The sequence below is a fragment of the Oryctolagus cuniculus genome, chromosome 4 (genome assembly GCF_964237555.1).
Source record: "Oryctolagus cuniculus chromosome 4, mOryCun1.1, whole genome shotgun sequence".
Lineage (NCBI taxonomy): Eukaryota > Metazoa > Chordata > Mammalia > Lagomorpha > Leporidae > Oryctolagus > Oryctolagus cuniculus.
This window is the reverse complement of record NC_091435.1, coordinates 79,803,154-79,823,289: the sequence shown is the minus strand read 5'-3', so window position 1 is coordinate 79,823,289 and position 20,136 is coordinate 79,803,154. Positions and strand designations below refer to the sequence as shown.

Sequence of the window (20,136 nt, the reverse complement as noted above, 5' to 3'; positions counted from 1 at the left end):
TCGCTTTGCCCTCATCCTGGAATCCTACTCGCTCCACACAGCCCAGCCTGTGCCCTTGGATGACCCGAGAGCTCTCTGTCATTTCATGCTGGCCCACAGATTCCTATCTGTGGCCACAGCTCAGACTCCCACATGTCAAAGGAAACTGAGTATTTGCCTAAATGACATGTTAAATAGGAGTCCAGCTAACTGATCCAGAAATCCAGCTACAATTGATTTATAATAGCGGTGCCCATGGAAAAATGAATTTCCAAACAGCCATGCCTGCGTCCCCTGCTGGTAGCATGGGCCTATGTGCATGACCAGCAGGAGCAGAATGGTGGGCTGGCGCATCTCTGTGGAGTGTGGCTTTATTCTGAGCCCTCTGTCGCTTCTTTCCAATCCATTCTCAGCTCTTCATTTGACAGATGAGCAGCCAGTGCCAGGGAGGAAGGTAGAGATGATCTCAAAAGATGGGTAAGACAAGGTAGCCTCTGGATCCCAAAGTGCCTTTGCCCTGAGCTGTGCCTGGACTGCGTTGTCTTCAATGAGATGGAGTCGCATCCCTTTTTGAGACATGAGCACGGTCCCCACTGTGTCCATCAGAACTCTCTGTGATGGGCGTGTTCTCTACTTGTGTACCGCTTTGACAGCCACTGATCTTATGCGGCTCTCGAGCACTGGAAATGTGGCCGCTGCAACTGAGGAATGGAACTTTAAATTTTCATTAATTAGAAAGCAGCTTTGTTGATATATAATTTACTTATTCTGTTGCATACTTCTTTTTTTAAAAGACAGGGAGAGAGGCACAGATGAGGAACTAAACACTGTTGATGTCATTTCTCTCTCCCTTTCTCTCTTTTTAAAAAGATTTATTTATTTACTTACTTACTTACTTATTTATTTATTTGAAAGGCAGAGTTACAGAGAGGCAAAAGCAGAGAGGGAAAGAGAGGTCTTCCATCTGCTGGTTCATTCCCCATATGACTGCAACTGCCAGAGCTGGGCCAATCCGAAGCCAGAAGCCAGGAGCTTCTTCCGGGTCTCCCACATGGGTGCAGGGGCCCAAGGAGTTGGGCCATCTTCCACTGCTTTCCCAGGCCATAGCAGAGAACTGGATAGGAAGTGGAGCAGCTGGGACTCGAACCAGTGCCCATATGGGATGCTGGCACTGCAAGCAGTGGCTTTACCCACTACACCACAGGGCTGGCCCCTCTGTTGTATACTTCTAAAGCAATTTTTAGTATATTCACAAGATTGTGCAAGTTATCACCATTAGCCAACTCCAGACCATTCTCATCGCCCCAAAAAGAAACTGCAGATCCATCAGCAGACCTTCTACTTCCCGCAGCCCCTGACAGTCACTGATCTCCTTTCCGGCTGTGTGTGGATTTGCCTGTTACAAGACATGCCACAGAAGTGGAAGCTGCAATTTTCTTGGCTTTTCTCTCCCTTTAGTGTAACGTGTCCAGGGCTCATCTGCCATTCCTGGACAAGTTGGGTAATAGTCCCTTGTCCGGGTGTATCACGTTTGGTTGATCAGCTGACAGACAGACACTTGTGCTGTTTCCACTTAATTAAAATTGAAGTAGCCACATGTGGCTCCTGGCCACTGCATCAGGCAGCCCAAAAGGCCAGAGCACACAGGGCTGGGCTTGCTGAGTGACTGCTCAGGTGTGTTCACCCCTCATTCCATCCCAGAGCAGTGGAAGGAGGCCAGGATACCCAGGACCTCTGTTCTGGCAGCACTGGGAGGGGTCATCCTCCCTGCCACCCCGGAGCTGGGCCCTCTCAGGGAGGCAGGGCCCCCGATGCAGGCGAGAGGGGGCCTGAGGGGGAGGCTCAGAGTCCAGCTTTCCCAGCTGCATTTACCAGGGAGCAGGCAGTGCAGAGGCACTGCCTCCCTCTCCTGGCCCAGGTCTGCAGCACCTGCTCCCGTCCTCCCCGCAGATCCAGGACAGCGAGCACATCAAGGTGGAGAACAGCGAGGCTGGCAGCAAGCTCACCATCCTGGCCGCACGCCAGGAGCATTGTGGCTGCTACACGCTGCTGGTGGAGAACAAGCTGGGCAGCAGGCAGGCCCAGGTTAACCTCACTGTCGTGGGTGAGTAGGGGGACCGGAATGGGGGCCGTGGGAGTTGGGGGTGCAGGGCAGTGAGTCTCAGGAAATACACGGGTTGCTCAGGTAGGAGACGGGAGCCTCAACTGGAATACGGGCGCCTCAGTTGGGATGGGTGAGCCTTGGGCGGGCTATGTGAGCCTCGCGGCCTCATCACCGTCAGTGCCTTTCTCTCTGCACGCCACCTTCCATCCTCCCAACCTCTCACTCCTCCATGCCTGCACTCTCCCTGCCCTTCCAAGCTCTGGCCCCTGCGCCGCCCCTCCCCATGCACACACACACACTTTGCTCTCTCTGGGAGTTCCCTCCGGGCTCTCTTTCTGGACTGCATTGGAGACTGTGGGCTCTGCCGCTCTAGGGGCCTCTCCTGCTGGCACTTTAACTCCTCCGATCTGCCTACCCCCAGCCGCTCTGATGTACCCCTTTGCAAAATCCTCGCCTTTTCACTTCACTGCTCCTGTGCCCGATCCCGGGGATGCCGCAGAAAGAAGACCGCATCAACCCACAGACTCACAGCCAGGCGCCGCTGAGCACCAGGCTCGGCTGAGCCGCCAGTGCTGGTCAGAAATCCCGTCCTCGTGTCTGGTGGATGCTATTCCTTGCGGTCTCCCACCCTGCAGCCGTGGCCTCCAGCTTCCCTGAGAAACAAGGCATCAAGCACCCACTTGCTCAACCACGTGACTGCACGCCTCCAGGGTCCATGTCTGTCCCCGGCCTGATTTCCTCCTGCAGGCTCTGCCAGTGGTCCCCTTTTGTCCCTCCAGGGTCTGCTGCCTTCTCCTCTGCCTTCTCTCTGGATCTCAGCTTGGGGCCCCCACCATCCACTTTCCCTCCTCGTGTCCGCCTCTTCTCTGCCGGCTTCCCCCCCCCCGTCCCCCCCATGTTGCCCTCACAGCTGCTGCGCAGGCTTGTGCACCTCCTGCAGTGCTTTTCCTTGCTCCAGCCCCTCTCTGGCCATGCCCACTGACAAGGGAGTCTCTCTACTCCCAGGGCGCACCTTCAACTGCCTGCAGCCTGGCTCCCATGCCTGTTAGTCTGCCGGGACCACACCACCTCCTAATCCTGTCTCCTTCTCTCCCGGCCATGCCTGACTGATCCTCCAGTCCACTTTGTCCTCTTTCCTGATCACTGTCTGCGTGCCCCGCTGCACTCTCTCCAGAAGCACCGCAGTAACCTGCCAGCTGACCTCCTGCTGCCGGCACACTCAGCCCCGGCAGCTCCCTGTGTGGCAGGTGCAGGGGCCAGCAGAGGCACAACCAGCCCAAGGAGCAGGCAGATGTGTGTCGTGCGTGTCTGGGCCGCCACCTGTGGTGCCCAGGGAAGCCTTCGTCCTGGTGTTTATCGACACATGCCCAAGACTGTGTGGGTTTTCGGTTGTTAGTGGCTTTCAAGCTTGTAGGGCACCTTTGTGAACGTTGGGAAAAAGGGTCCCTCTGGGCAGAGTGAGTAGGAGATGCTGTGCCCCCACCCTCAAAGTAGGGCTCATTCCTGGCCTTGGGGAGTGGAAGCTGCTCAGACCCCTCTGCTGGGCTCCCCGTGCAGCCCACAAAGCTCTCACCTGGCCGTGCTGCCTGCCTGCACACTTTCCCTGGGGTGTTCCTGGTGTGCACCCACGCGTGGGCACACAGGCCAAAGGATCTGTTAGCAGTGGGACTCGTGTGGCCCTGGGGGCCCGAAATCCTCCCCGGCGTCCGTCCCCAGTTAAAGGCTGAGAAGGTGGCTCTTGGGGTCTCTTGCGGCTCTGACGTCCCAGCCTGCTGCAGGGATCCCCTGACTTTGTGTCCAGGAAATCTCCCTGCTCCATCTGCACGTCTTTCCTTCACCTTGAGACTTTCCAGCTCTGCACATGGAGCAGACAAAGCCCGCACACGGGGGCCCGGTGGGCACTAGCTTTTGCACATGCGCTCGCGTGCTCGCTCGCTCGCTCTCTCTGTCTCTCTCCCCCCCACCAAGCCCCTGGCCTCCACATCCTCTCCTGGAAAGGGCACAGGAGGCCCCAGAAGATGCAGGAGTCCTCAGATTGGAGAAGTCACCTTAAGGACAGCATGCAGGCCCCTTCTTTCTCTTTTTTTAAAGATTTATTTATTTATTTGAAAGGCAGAGTTAGAGAGCCAGAGCCAGAAAGAAAGAGATCTTCCATCCACTGTTTCACTCCCCAGACGCCACAATGGCCAAAGCTGTACCATTCCAAAGCCAGGAGCCACAAGCTCCTTCCAGGTCTCTCCCATGCGGGTGCAGGGGCCCAAGGACTTGGGCCATCTTCTACTGCTTTCCCAGGCCATAGCAGAGAGCTGGATTGGAATTGGAACAGCCAGGTCTCCAACCAAACCGGCGGCCACATGGCCCCTTCTTTCTCACACCCAGCTAAGCCTCAGGGGGGAAAGGAGCCCTTGCCCCCACCCCGGGGTGGGGGAGGGGAAAGAGAGGAGAACAAGGAACAGTGCAAAGCAGAGGTGAGGTGCCCTGAGAGCCGTGCCCAAGCCAGCGCGTAGCAGCGCAGGGTTGCAGGCTGTGGCCCCACGCCCTGCACAAGTGCTGCAGCAGCCCCGGAGCTGCCGCTGCTTCTCTTTCACCCCGCCCCTCCTGCTCTCCTGTTTCCTCACCCTGTGAAAGAGACTGGCTGGATTTCTGTGTCCCTCATTCTGTCCCCTGCCTCTGTTTCCTGTGCCCTGGGGTTTCCCATCTGGGCAGGATGGGCTTTCATCCTCTGGCGGGAAGCGGGACCTCCTCACGCTCCTCCACTCTGTGGGGAATCCAGGTGCTTATTTCACCGACTCCCCCCAACCTGGCAGTCGGGACCCTCGGGAGTCTGGTGCCAGTGGCCGCATTTGCCTGGGCACTTGGACCCAACCCCGCAATGCTGACCTGGCCGGCACCCCCTCCACCGCTTCTCCTCGGTGTTCCCCCTGCCTGGGGGGACCCTGGGGTCAGCTCCTCTGAACAGCCTTTTTGGCCCCAGTGCCCCCCAGCCCCCACTCCGGCTTCCCACCCGGTGCCACACGCGCCCTTCCCCCGCCGCCGCACGGGCTGCAGATCTGGCCTTTTATGGTTGAGTTTTTCTCCATGGCCGGCACTGACAGGGCCATTGGCGTGGCTGTCCGCCAGCTGGCAGGAGCAGCGCGTTAAATGCCGTCCTGGGAGGGGAATGGAATGGAGGAGAACCGGGCTCTCTGTCTGCCTCCCCCTCAGGGAGCTAAGAATAGAATTGCTCAATAAAACCCCTCCTCGCTCAGATGGGTCCCGCAGAGCCGCCCTCCCTCAAAGCCCGGGAACTTCGAGTTAGCTCAGAGTGAACCTGGATTAAGCGGCCGCACCTGCGCGGCCACGGGACGTCTGCGTATTGTCTGATCAGAGCTTGTTAAGTAAGCACACACAGCACGAATGGCAGGAAGGGTGTGGCCTGCTCCCCAGTTTTCTGGCACCTTAGAAGCGTCCTTTGGCCAGCGGGCTGAGACAGGCGAGTCACGGCGTGTCCACTGGTCAGCAGACTCTCGGCATGCGTTCTGTCCAGGACCCTTCCTGACAGTCCCCAGCTCCTGTCTCCAAGATGATAATAAAGCCAGCCTTGCCCCAGCTAGTTTAGTGAGTGATGTTTGGCCGTCTTAGAGGATTAGTATCAGTATATGCTGAAAGGCAGCCCAGGAATTTGCGATGCTTGGAGCCTCGGCCTGTGCCTGCGCTTACCCAGCACCCCTGTCTGCTGCCTGAAGGAGGGGAAGGGCTGCCCTCGGGGGAGGCAGATAATTGCAGCCTCCGGGGCCAGATTCCTTAAAGTCACTCACCCAGTGCAGGGAATACAGGTCTCTGGGCATCGCTTGAAAGGAGGGAAATGAGGTCCAGAGAACCCGCGGTACCCAGTCATTCCCTAATACTTGTACTCCCTGAGTTTGGAACTTCTGTGGGAAGTTTTGTTTTTTGTTTATTTGGAGGCAGAGTTACAGTAGGAAGAGAGGGAAAGGGAGAGAGAGAGAATCTCCCATCTGCTGGCTCACTCCCCAGATGGCTGAAACAGCCATAACTGGGCCAGACCAAAGCCAAGAGCCTGGAACTCCATGCAGATCTCCCTCGTGGCTGCAGGGGCCCAAGCACTTGGGCCATCACCCACTGCTTTCCCAGGCATATTAATGTGGAGCTGAATCAGAAGGGGAGCAGCCGGGACTTGAACCAGCGTCCACGTGGGTCGCTGCTGTTGCAGGTGGTAGCTTTACCCGCTGTACCACACTAGCCCCTCACATGACTTTTGAGGGCACAAGAGTTCCATTCCCAATTCTTCACCCAGGCTTAAGCAAGATGTGCTCTTGAGCTCACCTTACTGATAGTTTGGAAAGCACCAAGCCTTGGAGCAGGAGTCTGGGGACTTTGTGGAGTCCCCTGTGGGCTGTGCCACTGACCAGCTGAGTGTCCTTGGTAAGCGCAGTACCCTGACCTGCAAGGGCGCCCAGCTGCAGGGCCAGGGAGAGGTCATCTGGTTGGGGACAGACACAACGACACATGTCCTTAATGTGTGGGCACAAGCAGAGCTAGAGGGCCCTGGCTTTAGCTGAGAGCTCTAGAGACCAGATCCTGTTTTCCCAGTAGGGAGAGCATTTGCTGAGCAGAAAACCCTTGAGCTGCTGCCAAGAGAGACCCTTCCCAGTCTGTTGGCCGGGTCTCCAGGGAGCCCTGGGAGAATTCTACGGAAGCAAGGAACCCATGGCCCCAGATACCCAGCCAGCTTCTCCCATGCCAGGCAATGCTCAGGGCCTCCCTCTCAGATGGAATGTGTCGTGTCTTTAGCATGGGAGAGAAGCTCCTGGCAAACTCCTGGCCTCAGATTTTCGTCCCTGTCTGGTGCAGCCTCTATGTGGGGCTCTGTGGGTTGGGAAGAATGGGGCATGGGACAGACCTGGGGGAAGCGGGTGGGGCTGCAATCTGGCGTCAGTGTAGACTTGGTCTTTTTTTATTAAGATTTATTAATTTATTTGAAAGGCAGAGTTACAGAGAGGCAGAGGTAGAGAGAGGTCTTCCATCCGCTGGTTCACTCCCCATAAGACCTCAATGGCCATAGCTATGTTGATCTGAAGCCAGGAGCCAAGCACTTCTTCCGGGTCTCCTTTTGGGCCATCTTCCACTGCTTTCCCAGGCCATAGCAGAGAGCTGGATAGGAAGTAGAGCAGCCGGGACTCGAACCCGTGCCCACATGGGATGCCAGCACTGCAGGCGGCAGCTTTACCCACTACGCCACAGTGCTGGTCCCAACTTGGGTCTTTTCAGAACTCCTTCATTAGCATCAGAGCCCTTGAAAGTCTTGACGTTTCCCTGCAATTAAGGTCCCCCTCCCCAATTTTGCTCCCAGTCTTGTGTCTTAGGCCACAGGAAGTGATGTGTGCTGCATATCTCTCTCTCTCTCTCTCTCCCCCTCTCTCCTCTCCCCTCTCTCCTCTCTCTCCTCTCTCTCTCCTCTCCCCTCTCTCCTCTCTCTCCTCTCCCCTCTCTCCTCTCTCTCCTCTCCCCTCTCTCCTCTCTCTCTCCTCTCCCCTCTCTCCCCTCTCTCTCCTCTCCCCTCTCTCCTCTCTCTCTCTCCTCTCTCCTCTCTTTTCTCTCTCTCCTCTTTCCTCTCTCCTCTTTCCTCTCTCTCCTCTCTCTCCTCTCTCTCCTCTCTCTCTCCTCTCTCCTCTCTCCACTAAGAGCCGTCTGTAACAAGCAACAAGCAGCACCTCTTCTGCAGTACCCATTTCTCAGCTTTCCTTTCTTGGCCAAAGCAGAGGGCAGAGAGCGAGCCTGTAACATGCACCTGCACTCACTGTATGAACGTCCGTGACCCTGCACGTGTGCAGGCCCGTGGTTGCAGTGAGCCTCTGCGGGCTTTTTCCACTTCCTTAGCTGGTCTTGAGAAGACACAAAGCACTTGCCTCTAAGAGAGCAATAAACATCTTAGCCAACACCAGAAATGTTTCTAAAAAGACCAATATATCTTTCAGAGCAAACAGCTTTCCTAAGAGAACACATTAAACAGCCAGTGAAAGTGGTTCCATTACAAGAGGCCCCGGCATGACTGCAGACACTGCAAGTGGCTCTGTCACCGTCCCAGGCTTGTTCCCAGGATAAGGTCCAGGTTTGGGTTGTTGGGGATGGACAGCTTCCAGCAGTGCATCCTGGGCTGCTGGGCAGAGGACGCAGGACTGGGGGAGGGGAGAGAGTGAATAGGTAAATCTGTGTCTACACACACGTGTACTTGCCCACACACACACAGAACACAGGTCACAGCCTCAGGCCTGCAGGACACACATGCGCACGCACACACACACAGGCTGACCTCTGTCTCAAAACATATGTTTGATGGGAAACAGTGCACGCCTCTGGGCAGCTTCCTAGATCTGCTTACTCTTGAGATGTGTGTTTATGACTTGGGCGCAGCACAGGAAATGTTCACTTGCAGACTGAAACTGGGCCCTAAAATGTTTTTAGTTCTCAAGTGGATAGGTATAGGTGGGGCTTTCTCTACAGGTGGGCCTGTGCAGGCCCATGCTCATGACTGTGGATGAGGGAAATAGAGCCAGGAGCCCCGGGGGTGTCTAGGCCCTTCCTCCTAGGACAGAGCTAACTCAAGCACGGTCTTTTTCCTGCCATTCGGGAAGATCTGGGTAACGTTGAGCTTCTCTGTCCCCAGATAAGCCAGACCCCCCCGCCGGCACGCCGTGCGCCTCTGACATCCGCAGCTCCTCGCTGACGCTGTCCTGGTACGGCTCCTCCTACGACGGGGGCAGCGCCGTGCAGTCCTACAGCGTGGAGATCTGGGACTCTGTGGACAAGATGTGGACGGAGCTGGCCACATGCCGCAGCACCTCGTTCAACGTGCGCGACCTGCTGCCGGACCGCGAATATAAATTCCGCGTGCGCGCAATCAACGTGTACGGCACCAGTGAGCCGAGCCAGGAGTCGGAGCTCACGACAGTGGGCGAGAAGCCCGAGGGTAGGCTGCCTGCGCTGCTACTCGGGCTCTGCATGAACCTGCGTGACTGCCCTGTGTGTGTAGCAACTGTGCAGAGAGGGCTACAGAGGCACTGAGAAAACCTTGGTGATGACTATAGTGGTCACCTTGTGATGCTGATCCTTTGGTGAAACACTGAACCAGCAATTTGTGTGCACTGCCACCAGGGGGTGATGTTGTGTTACTCAGGAGCAACGTCCGCGAAGGCAGGCAGGCAGGCAGGCAGGTGGACTTCAAGTTCCTGTGTTCCTGCACATATAGGATGGGTTCTCCAGAAAGTTCATGGAAAATGCATATTATTAAAAACTATGCACAAATTTCAAATTTTTTTGCAACAAAATAAACTTACCCTTCTAATTCCATTTTCCATGAATTTTTTGGAAGTACTCTCATCTTTGAGTATCTATTTGGTGTCGTATACCTAGGACAGAAAGATAAGGCCAGAAGATTGAAATCCAGCAGGACAGACCTATACATGACTAAGCACAATGAGATGGGTGCATCCTGCCATGGTGGTATAAACAGGGAGCCATGGGACAAGGCAGAAAGCATGGAGAACTTTGCCATGGAGACTGGAGGGCTTCCTGGCAGAGGTGGCATTTAAACTAAGTCTTGGGAAAAGGGACTGGGATTCTGGGAGGCAGGGGAGATAAGGAAAGGTAGTCCATGCAGAGGGGTCCGCAGCAGCAAAGATAGGGAGTAATGGAAATGCCCGGCTTTGTGGGGAGCTTGTGTGTGCGGCCAGGTGGTGTGGAGTGTGAGGAAGAACAGGAGGAAGTGAGACGAAATGGGCAGTTTGGGTGCAACAGCGGAGGTCTTCCAAGGCCTTCCAGGGAGAGGACGGACAGGATTCCGTCTGTTCCGAGGGAAGGAGCAGGGCTGTGCTGCGCTGCTCCGGGCATGGCTGTGAGAAGCACAGACTCCCCGCTCCCGACCCCCAGGGGCCCTCTGAGCCTTTAACCAGACTCCCGCCCCAGGGGCGTTTGTGCACAGGTGAAGTGGGCGTACAGGAGGGATAAGGCTGGAGTCGCCTAGTCCAGGCAGGCCGCTGTGGCCACGGCCCCGCGGGCAGTGGGCAGGAGGTGGAATTGATCGTTCTCAGTGGGCTTTGGGGCAGAGTTGAGGCGGAAGCAGGAAACATACCGCTGACTCCCGGTTCCCAGCTTGGGTTCCCGAGTGCCAGTGCAGAAGCCCGAGAAAGGTTGATTTTTGTGACTTCACGGCCAGCGTGCGCTGAGCGCTCAGTATGTACTATGGGATGCTGACCACTTCGCTTGCCTGCTTGTTCTTGCCCCCATTTTGCACATAAGGGACATGAGGTTTAGGGGGGAAGCTACTTGCCCAAGGTCACAGAGCTTGAATTCAGAGCCCCCTGGTCCAAAGCCTGTGCCCGCCCCCCCCAGTTAGATTGAGGGAAAGGTCAGGCTGCCTCCCAGGCCCCCGCCTTGAGTGCACTGGGGTTAGGTAGCGGGAGCCTGGGAGGAGGTGGCTGCAGGCCCATTGAGTTGAGGGGTCGCTGGGATGTCCTGGGTGGGGGCCCATCAGACGCTTGGGTCCGGAGCGCCGGAGAAAGGCTTCCCTTATGCCCCAGACCTGGGAGTCTTTGCTTTGTAACTGGCGGTTGAGGCTGTGAGCACGGACAGGCTCTCTGAGAGGGCTGCAGAGAAAGCCAACCCCTGGGCCGTCATGAGGGAGCTGCAGGACCAGAAGGCAGGACTGGGAGGGAGAGAACCACGAGGAGGCTGGACTCCCCTTGCAGGAGCCACGGCGGGCAGCTCAGGGACCTGAGTCACCTGTGAAGAGAAGGTGAAAGAGACAAGCACTCGCAAGGGGCTTTGGGTCCAGGCCTGTGGTGGTTGGTGGTCAGAGCAACCTCCACGGTTGCTTTGCGGAAGGAAGGAGTGGATGGAGAAGCCAGGAGGGTGGAACGTGGTTTCAGGACGTGTGGTGTGAAGAGCAGGAAGAGGGTGGGGGTGGGGAAGAAGGCCAGGGGCTCCGGGGTTAAGGAGAGGGGAGGGCTAACGGGGCGGTGGGAGACTCGGTGTCTGAGAGGAGACCACCCACAGGTGCTGGGAGTGCGGGGCCATCCCTGCCCCTCACATGCACACACTTGAGGTGCAGAAGTCTGGCATGGAACAGGTGTTAGAACTTGTCCTCCAAGTTCAAGGAGGGCTGCAGACAAATTCGGGGGAACCACTGGAGAACACTACAACTTTGCAGACTCGTCTGAGCAGCTGTGTGCTGGGCAGACTTCACCCACTAAACCCTGGGAACGCACAGAGCAGGCACGGGGCCCCTGGAAGGCACAGCTGGGCCCCGGCTCCTGGGTTGGGCTGGGGCTTCTAGACGCTCTCATGGGCTCCCACCCACCAGCCCCTCACCAAAGGCTGCTGGGTATACTGAGGGACAATGATGCTTCCCCCACATACATACATGGTGTCTCTGAAATGAGCAGAGTGGGGGCAGGGAGGTTGAATGGGGTGCCAGGAGGGACAGCCAAGCTCCAGCCTGTGTGTTTGGGGACTTCCCTCGGGACAGTGACAGGACAGTGGGACAGTGCTGCAGTGAGCAGGTGGCCCTGGCCTGGAGAGGGGACCCTTCCAGGTACGTGCCAGGTGTAACCTGGGAGGACTGCAGAGTCCCTGATCCACTCCTGGTGCACAGTACACCGGAGGAGGCGCTGGGCCCTCTGTGACGACATCCGCTCCCCTAGCACACCTCTCAAAGGAGCAGATAAAGACAGCGTTGAAATCCTTGAGATCCGAAGAGGGTCCAGGCCACCCAGGGCTCCCAGACAGGAAGTGGCTCCTCATGCCCCGCCCAGCTGGATGGTCCAAGGTGGGCAGCAAGGGAGGGAGGGAACAGTGGTTGGCCAAGCCTAGGCCTGAGGGCAGAGGACTTGCAGGCAGAGTCTGTGAGCTGCTCAGCTGTTTCTCCGGATTCCTCAGGAGCCTGGGCCGGGGACCAGCGGAGGGCTGGGGGGCTGAGGAGAAGGTCATGTGGAGCCTTTCTTTGAAGGTGGGGTATGAGGGTCTTATAGAAAGGGCAGCTCCAGTCAACCCTCACGCCACAAAGCCCAGCTGATGGCGCCCAGCTCCACCACCATCTCCCAGCACCACTTGGGCCTCCTGCTCTTTCAATGCTGTCCCTTTTTGCAGGCCAGGTTCACTTGCTGTCAATCACCCCCACGTGTCCTGCTCAAGCACTCCTGTGGGCACGGCAGATTCAATGGAGGACAAAGTGGGGTTCCCCCTCCAGCTCCAGGGGCTTCCCTAGCTGTGCAAGAGCCACCCCTGACTCCAGGGTCCCTGATCTGAGCACTGCCCTCCCAGACTGCCCAGACCCAGGTGAACAGAGCCACCACCTGACAAGACCTGCCCCTCCCACCACCAACCCTAACCCAGCTCTGATTCTGAAATGCAGTCCACCTGGCTTCTAATCCTCACTGGGTCTGGTCTGTGTAGGTTGTTGGCAAACAGCCCCCACGGAGGCTCCTGCAACCCACGGAGCAGCGGAGGTGGAAAACTCGCTACATCTGGCCCCCAAAGCCTTCTCTAGGGTTGGGGCGCCCTCTAGTGCCCACTGGGCATGTGACCGTCCTTGCCCACAGAAGGGTACAGCTCTGTGCCACAGGGTCCCTCTCCCAAACGCCACTCCAGGGTGGTGAGCTGCAAGATTGCCGAAACTTCTCAGGTGCATCTTCCAAGCAAGCCTTCCATGTAGCTCTGGATTGCATATCCCACTCTGAATACAGGCTTTCAGGCGTCCACTGAAGGCCCTTCTGCAAATTTGGCTCCCTCCTCAGTGGAAACAGGGGAGCCAAGGCCTCGCCTCTCCTGAGTCCAGCCCCTTAGGCTGCGGAGCTCAGCTCAGTGAGCTGTGGTCTCTCCTCCTCCTCCCTCAGCTGCCCTGCCAGTAGTCCTGCCCCATCAGGCAGGATGGGGGCAGGACACTAGGAATCAGCCAAGGGGTCTCCATCAGGGTTTCCCACAGAAGAGGTTGCTGTGCAGCTGTGGGCTAGACAGAGGTGCCTGCATCCCCTGGGAGCCCTGGTGCATCAGGAGAGCCTTCTGCACCTCTGCTGCCCCAGGAGACAGAGGCAAGGGGCAGGTGTTGGTGAGGGAGACCAGAAGCCTGGCTCTGTGGTTCTCACTGGGTGATACTGGGGAGAGGAGAGGCAGTTCTAAAACAGGAGGCCCCTTCAGGCTCATTAGGAAAACCCCCTGGTGCCGGTCACTGGAAGGCCACCCCCCCGGGCTCCCAGCTATGCTGCTCCTCCAGGAGCCGGCACAGAATGTCCTGCAGACACCGTGCCAAGAAAGCCTGCCTGCCTTCTCAGTCACCCTGCTGCTCAGGGCACTCCGGTCCCCTTGCAATGCCCGGAGATCAGCACAGGCACTCGAACCACCTGCTGCTGCCTTCACAAGTATGCATTAGTGGGGAGCTGGATTGGAAGTGGAGTGGTGGGGACTCCAGAGCTTTATCTGTTGCAATACATCACAGGCCCTGAGAATTCCTCTAAGTCACGTCAGTGTTAGACTTCTCTCACAGCCAGAGACACCCAGAGCCCCCTGCCCCCAACCTTCAGTACCCTCCACACCCACTCCAGCTCATAGCAGTCTTCCGCCAGCATTCTGGAGCAGGGACCCAAGCCCCAGCAAGGGCTGGGCGTGTAATACCCGTGTGTAGCCAGGGCACGTTCTCCCCGGTGGCACCCTGAGGAGAGGCAGTAAGTGTTCAGGGCTCGGCACCCAGAAGGGCGGAGGGCTGGGTTCTCCCTGCACAGCGACAGTTAAGGGCATACAGCACACTGCGCTCCAACTGTCCTAGTCATCTATGCACTTGACGACGTCACTCCCAACTCTCAACTCAGCAGATGAGGAAGGTTGATGAGGCCGGCCCAGGTCCCAGCAGCATCATGACACCCACACCAACCCTCCACCAGCTGGCTCCAACAGTCCTCATCCAGCTCGCCTGCTTCATCTGGGCTCACGGTTCCAACAGCACCTTCCTGCCAGCCCACACCTGCACAGCTTGCTGCCATGTAGCCCCTCCCTGCCAGGCAGTGCCTGGCCACGCCTCTGCCCCCGCCCACTCTGGTTGCCACAGGAGGTGCCCTTCCTGTCCTCTGCAGAGCTCTGCTGAGGCTTCAGCAAATCCCACCCTTCCCCTCCACATCTTATTCACACTCAGCACACACACACACACTATTCACATATTGTCACACACTGTCACACGTGCACACACTAACACAATCACACATATACATATTCACACCCTCACAAACACATTCACATGCTGTCCCACACATTAGTACTCTGTCACATACATTGTCACACATGTACACACACAACCTCACACACTGTCTCACACTCACACACTGTTACACATATACAAACACACAGTCCCACATGCTTATACTCACACACACATTCTCACACTGGGTCACACGCACACACATACACACACTCACCTGCATACACACCCTCTCATACATATGCACACTCACACACTTCCATCTCACAAGCTGTTCCCCCCCATGGTCTCTCACCTGTCCCTGGCCCCCAGGTCCCGGACAGCGAGGGGCACAGAGCACATTGCAGAGCTTGGCGTCCAGAGCCAGTCAGGACCCTGGACACTCCCCAGGTGCAGCTCCCTCCTTTTACAGATGAGGAGACAGAGGCCCAGAAAAGAAAAGGCACTCAGTCCTGGTCACCAAGCCAGAGCACCTGCTGCAGGGGACAGATGTGCAGCAAGGCCAAGGAAAGCTGGAGCTTGGGGCAGATGTGCCTGTGGAGTCCCTGCTGTCCTCTGTGCCCCTCCGACACATGCATGTGGACAGCAGCTGGCGTGGGCTGCTTGGTCCCTCCCCACCTGCCTCGTGAACACCTGTTGCTTCAGCGTGTAAGACATCAGTCACGCTCTCGTGCTACTGCGAATCCCCCAAGCTCTCGGGCGGCTTCTGAGAATGCCTGCCTTGATTTCACAATCGCCCCTTTGTGTCTCCTTGTTCCACGGTGGATCCCTGGGCTCAGTCCGTGCCATGACGGTCTGGGCTTGACTAGGCGTGCATTGTAAGTGATGCTTCAAGTGGGCTTTTGCCTCTTCAACCAGATTGTGAGCTTCAAGAAAGACAGAGCGTGTGCTCACGCTAACTGGCAAGACGCAGTACGCACAGGCCTGCATGGAGACATTCAGCAAGAGGATCGTGGAGATGACACTGGAAGCAACTGGCCATTGCTGAGTCTGGAGCCAGGGCTGTGGGGAGTTGCTGGAGTCAGGGTTGTGGGGAGGCTCTGAGAGGCTAGAGGGGGAACGTGGGAAAGGGTGCATTGAGGGAAATGGGGTCGGGCAGCAGAGGTGCTGAGAGTGGAGCTGAATGGTCTGCTCCAGGCTGCACCAGCTAGGGTGGCTGCCTGGAGCTCTGGCCTGGGTGGGCTCATGCCTGGCAAGGCCCCAGCATGGCTTCTGTTCTGGTCTTCAGTACTGATCTGTGTGTCCTCTCTGTCCCAGAGCCGAAGGATGAAGTGGAGGAGGTGTCGGATGATGGTGAGTGCCGTGCCGGGCCAGCTCTCCGGGGTGGTGACGGGGGGCTAAGGAAGGGGACCTGGCAGCTCACGCTCACGCTGCCCCCTGCCCCGCAGACGAGAAGGAGCCCGAGGTCGACTACCGGACAGTGACCGTCAACACCGAGCAGAAAGTGTCTGACTTCTATGACATCGAAGAGAGGCTAGGATCGTAAGTGGAGTGGGACGCTGCCTTCGCCCCAGGGTGAGGGTGGCACAGGGCCCAGGTTAAACGCAGAACCTCGAGCTCCCTTCTCTTCCTGGGCTCTGCCTCCTCCCCAGGCCAAGATTCCTACAGAACCAGGAGGGCTTGGCCCATGAGAGGGTCACTCACCCCCAGCTCTGCCCTGGCCCATGTCTTTCAAAGCCTTGGGCCAAGTCCTTCCTTTGCTGAGCCTCCACTCACAGCACAGGACTGAAGTGAGGGCGCAGGATCTGGATTGGATTGTGTGTAGGATCCCTTTGGTTTGAGCCTGACCAGTCCTCACTCTCCAGCAATGCTAGTGTTAATGCTTCTTTAAGCTGCACAGTGGGAGCAGGTGTTGTGGCATGGTGGGTTCAGCTGCCACCTGCAACTCCATCATCCCATATGGGACTGCCGGTTGGAGTCCCAGCTGCTCTGCTTCCAATCCAGCTTCCTGCTAATGCACCTGAGAAGGCAGTGAAAGGTGGCTCAAGTACCCCCGTGGGAGATCCTGATGGAGTTCCAAGCTCCTGGCTTTGGCTTGGCCCAGCCCCAGCCATTGTGACCATTTTCTGTATCCCTGGAGAAGTGCAAGGAGTGGAAGAAAAAGGAATGTGGCTTGGAATTTACTTCCAGTGGTTTCTGGGAAATACGAGAGCACTTCAAAAAGTCCGTGGAAAATGAAATGTAATCTTTTCAATGAATTAGAGCCATTTTTTCTTTATTTGGGAAGCAGAGATACAGACAGAGCTCCCATCTGCTGGTTCACTCCCCAAATGCTCTCAATGATCAAGACCAGAGCTAAGAACCAGGGATCCAGTCCAGGTCTCCTGCAAGGGGAACAGGGACCCAGCCACTTGAGTTATCACTGCTGCCTCCCAGGGTCTGCAGTAGCAGGAAGCTGGAGCCAGGAACCAGAGCTAGAATTGAACCTGGACCCTCCAAGGTGCCAGTTTGGCCATCTTAGGCCAAATGCTCACTCCAGGAAATTTATTTTTCTGCAGAGGAAGTTTCGAAATCCACGCACACTCGTAAAGCAGTGATGCACGGCTTCTCACAGCTCTATGGAAGCGGGGTGCTCTCTCAGGGCCCCCACACTCCCATAACCTGCAGTGGGTACCAGGGTCCTCCCTGGGCTCCAGCCAGGGCCCAGTGCTAGAGGGTAGAGTGGAAAGAAAGGAACTGCTCAGCCATTTTCTGTTTAGGAGGAACAACCTCAATGCAACACCATGTCCCTCTGCAGGAAAGGTCAGAGGTCGAATGTCAGCATCACAAAGGTGCTTTAGGGGTGGGCATTAGGCTTAGCAGTGAAGACACTGCTTGGGATGCCCACAGCCCATACCTGCGCCTGGTTCAAGTCCTGGCCCTGCTTCCCAGCAAGCTTCCTGCCCGTGCATAGCCTGGGAGGGAGCAGATGATGGCTTAAGTACATGAGCCCTTGCCACCCACGTGGGAGACCCAGATGGAGTTCCAGGCTGCTGACTTCTGCCTGGCCCAACCCCAGCTTTCTGCAAGCATTTGAGGCGTGAACCAGTAGATGGAAGATTCTCTCTCTCTCTCCCTCTCAAACTAAATGAAAATAAATAAATAAAAATGAATGTACTTCCTTGCTCCAGAGCAGAGCCAGCAGGCTTTTCCTGTGAAGGGCCAAGTTGGTCCTGTAGGCTCCGAGGGCATGCGCCGTGTCACAACTGCGCCGTTCTGCTGGCACAGCGCAGGACCCGCCAGCGATGACACAGAAGCCAACAGGCGTGGTTGCATCCCAATGAAACTTCCCGTACAAGAAGAGGGGGCCCCTGCTTGTCCCACAGACGCTGATTTGCCAACCCTCAGTTCAGTGGAAAGCCTTACTTAGTGTGGCCTCTCTCCTGCCCCCTTCCTTTGCAGTGGGAAATTTGGACAGGTCTTCCGACTCGTAGAGAAGAAAACTGGAAAAATCTGGGCAGGGAAGTTCTTCAAGGCGTACTCGGCCAAAGAGAAGGAGAACATCCGGCAGGAGATCGGCATCATGAACTGCCTCCACCACCCCAAGCTGGTGCAGTGCGTGGACGCCTTCGAGGAAAAGGCCAACATCGTCATGGTCCTTGAGATGTGAGTGGCCCTGCGGGCACGTCCCCACCTTCCTGCGCCCTGGCCCCTAGCCACCGCTGCCCAAGAGGAAAGCACGGCGCACAGGGGTGTGATAGGCCACGTGCTCACAGGCCACGGGTGGGGCTGAGCAGTGGGATCCAGAAGGTCTGTGCGTGGTGCTGGCCTTGACCCACAATCACCAGCCTGGCTCAGTGGCTCCTGGAGGAGCCCTGCCCCCCTTCTCAGCCTCATCCCCCTCAGAGGGCAAAGCCCTCCCAAGCTCCCTGGCTTCAGTCAAGGCCATGCTGAGCTGCAGGTGGTTTTGAGTGGAAGGGAAGAGGTCGAGTGACTTTCTGACTTCCCCGTGAACCAGGAGTGCGAGGCGGGGATCTGGACCCAGGGAGTGGAACCCTTGCTCCCGGCCTCCCGCTGTGCCTCTCCGTGTCCCAGTCCAGCTGCTTGTTCTCTGCTGCCTTCCCACTCTCCAAGAGTGGCTCCTTCTCTCCTGGCATGGACACAGGCACAGGGGATGGACCAGGTGGCCTCCAGCCAGGGCTTCCCCAGAATTCCTCGTTTCCTTTACCTCCCAGTCCTCCACCTCCCTCACCTCTGAGCTGCTAGTGTGCTCTAGCACAGGTACACACATGCCCCACACACTTATATACCACCCCCACACACATATACCACACACACCCAGCACACATATACCACACACACATATACCACCCGCACACACACATACCCCCCCCACACACATGCCCCAAACACATATACCACCCCTCACACACATACTCCACACACACCCCACACACATATATCACATACACATATACCACAGACATACACATATATACTACACACACATATACCACCCCCACATACACCACACACACACATATAGCACCCCCCCACACATATACCACACGCACCCAGCACACATATACCACACACACGTATGCCACCCGCACACACACACCCCACACACACACATGCCCCACACACACATGCCCCACACACACATACCACCCCTCACACATATACCACACACACATATACCACCCGCACACACACATACCCCCCCACACCACACACACATACCCCACACACACATGCCCCACACACATATACCACCCCTCACACACATATACCCCACATACACCACACACACACATATAGCACCCCCACACACATATACCACACGCACCCAGCACACATATACCACACACACGTATGCCACCCGCACACACACACCCCACACACACACATGCCCCACACACACATGCCCCACACACACATACCCCACACACACATGCCCCACACACATATACCACCCCTCACACACATATACCCCACATACACCACACACACACATATAGCACCCCCTCATACCATACATATATACTACACACACCACAAGCACCAGTCACACCCCTCACACCATACACACCACACACACACACACCCCACTCACATATACCTCACACACACAACACACACATATACCACCCACATACACACCACAAATATATAACACACACACACCCAGCACACACCATACACATATACCACCCCCAAACATATATAACACATACATGGCGCACACCACATGTATACCACACTGAGCACACACCACACACACACCACACATACATATACCCCACACACACAGCACACATACCACACTCCCACACAACACACCCTGCATCCCCTCCACACACCACACACACACATTACATACCACATACCACACACATATACCACACACAACACACACATATACCACACCCCCCACAAACACACCACAAACATCACATACCACAGATATACCACACCCACACACATCATACGTACCATACACCACATACACATACCACACACACCACACACATATACCACACACACCCCTCACACACATATATCACGTACACATGTACCTCATACACTGGGCTGGGGAACTTGCCCCTTGAGAAGAGCTCAACCCAAGGAAGGGAGCACCACCGTGTGGCTGCGGTGGGCTGGTGATTCACTGAGCCCAGCAAAAAGCAGCACTGGACCAGAATCACCATGCCACAGCTCCCTTTTTGGCTACAAAATTCTACAGTGCTGTGCAACCACGAGAGACTTGGAGGAAACCCTGAGTTGTCTTCCGTCTCTCCGTCTACTTCCAGCCCCAAATTCAAACTTTCGTCCCCGCTTTCGGGAAATAGCTATGCGTGTCCGTGGCCTCTTCTCATTCTGCCCTCACGAT

General features: G+C 56.6%; 1 protein-coding gene across 11 annotated transcripts in view; it reads left to right on the top strand.

Moving 5' to 3' along the window:
* The window catches only part of MYLK (myosin light chain kinase), a 267,908-nt gene that overhangs the window by 218,325 nt on the left and 29,447 nt on the right, over positions 1-20,136 (top strand). For all 11 annotated transcript variants that reach the window (XM_070072214.1, XM_070072211.1, XM_070072215.1 and 8 more), the window contains 5 exons: positions 1,930-2,083; positions 8,748-9,050; positions 15,582-15,617; positions 15,713-15,806; positions 17,706-17,909. In XM_070072214.1, the coding sequence (XP_069928315.1) occupies positions 1,930-2,083; positions 8,748-9,050; positions 15,582-15,617; positions 15,713-15,806; positions 17,706-17,909 (791 nt within the window). The remainder of the gene's footprint in view (positions 1-1,929; positions 2,084-8,747; positions 9,051-15,581; positions 15,618-15,712; positions 15,807-17,705; positions 17,910-20,136) is intronic.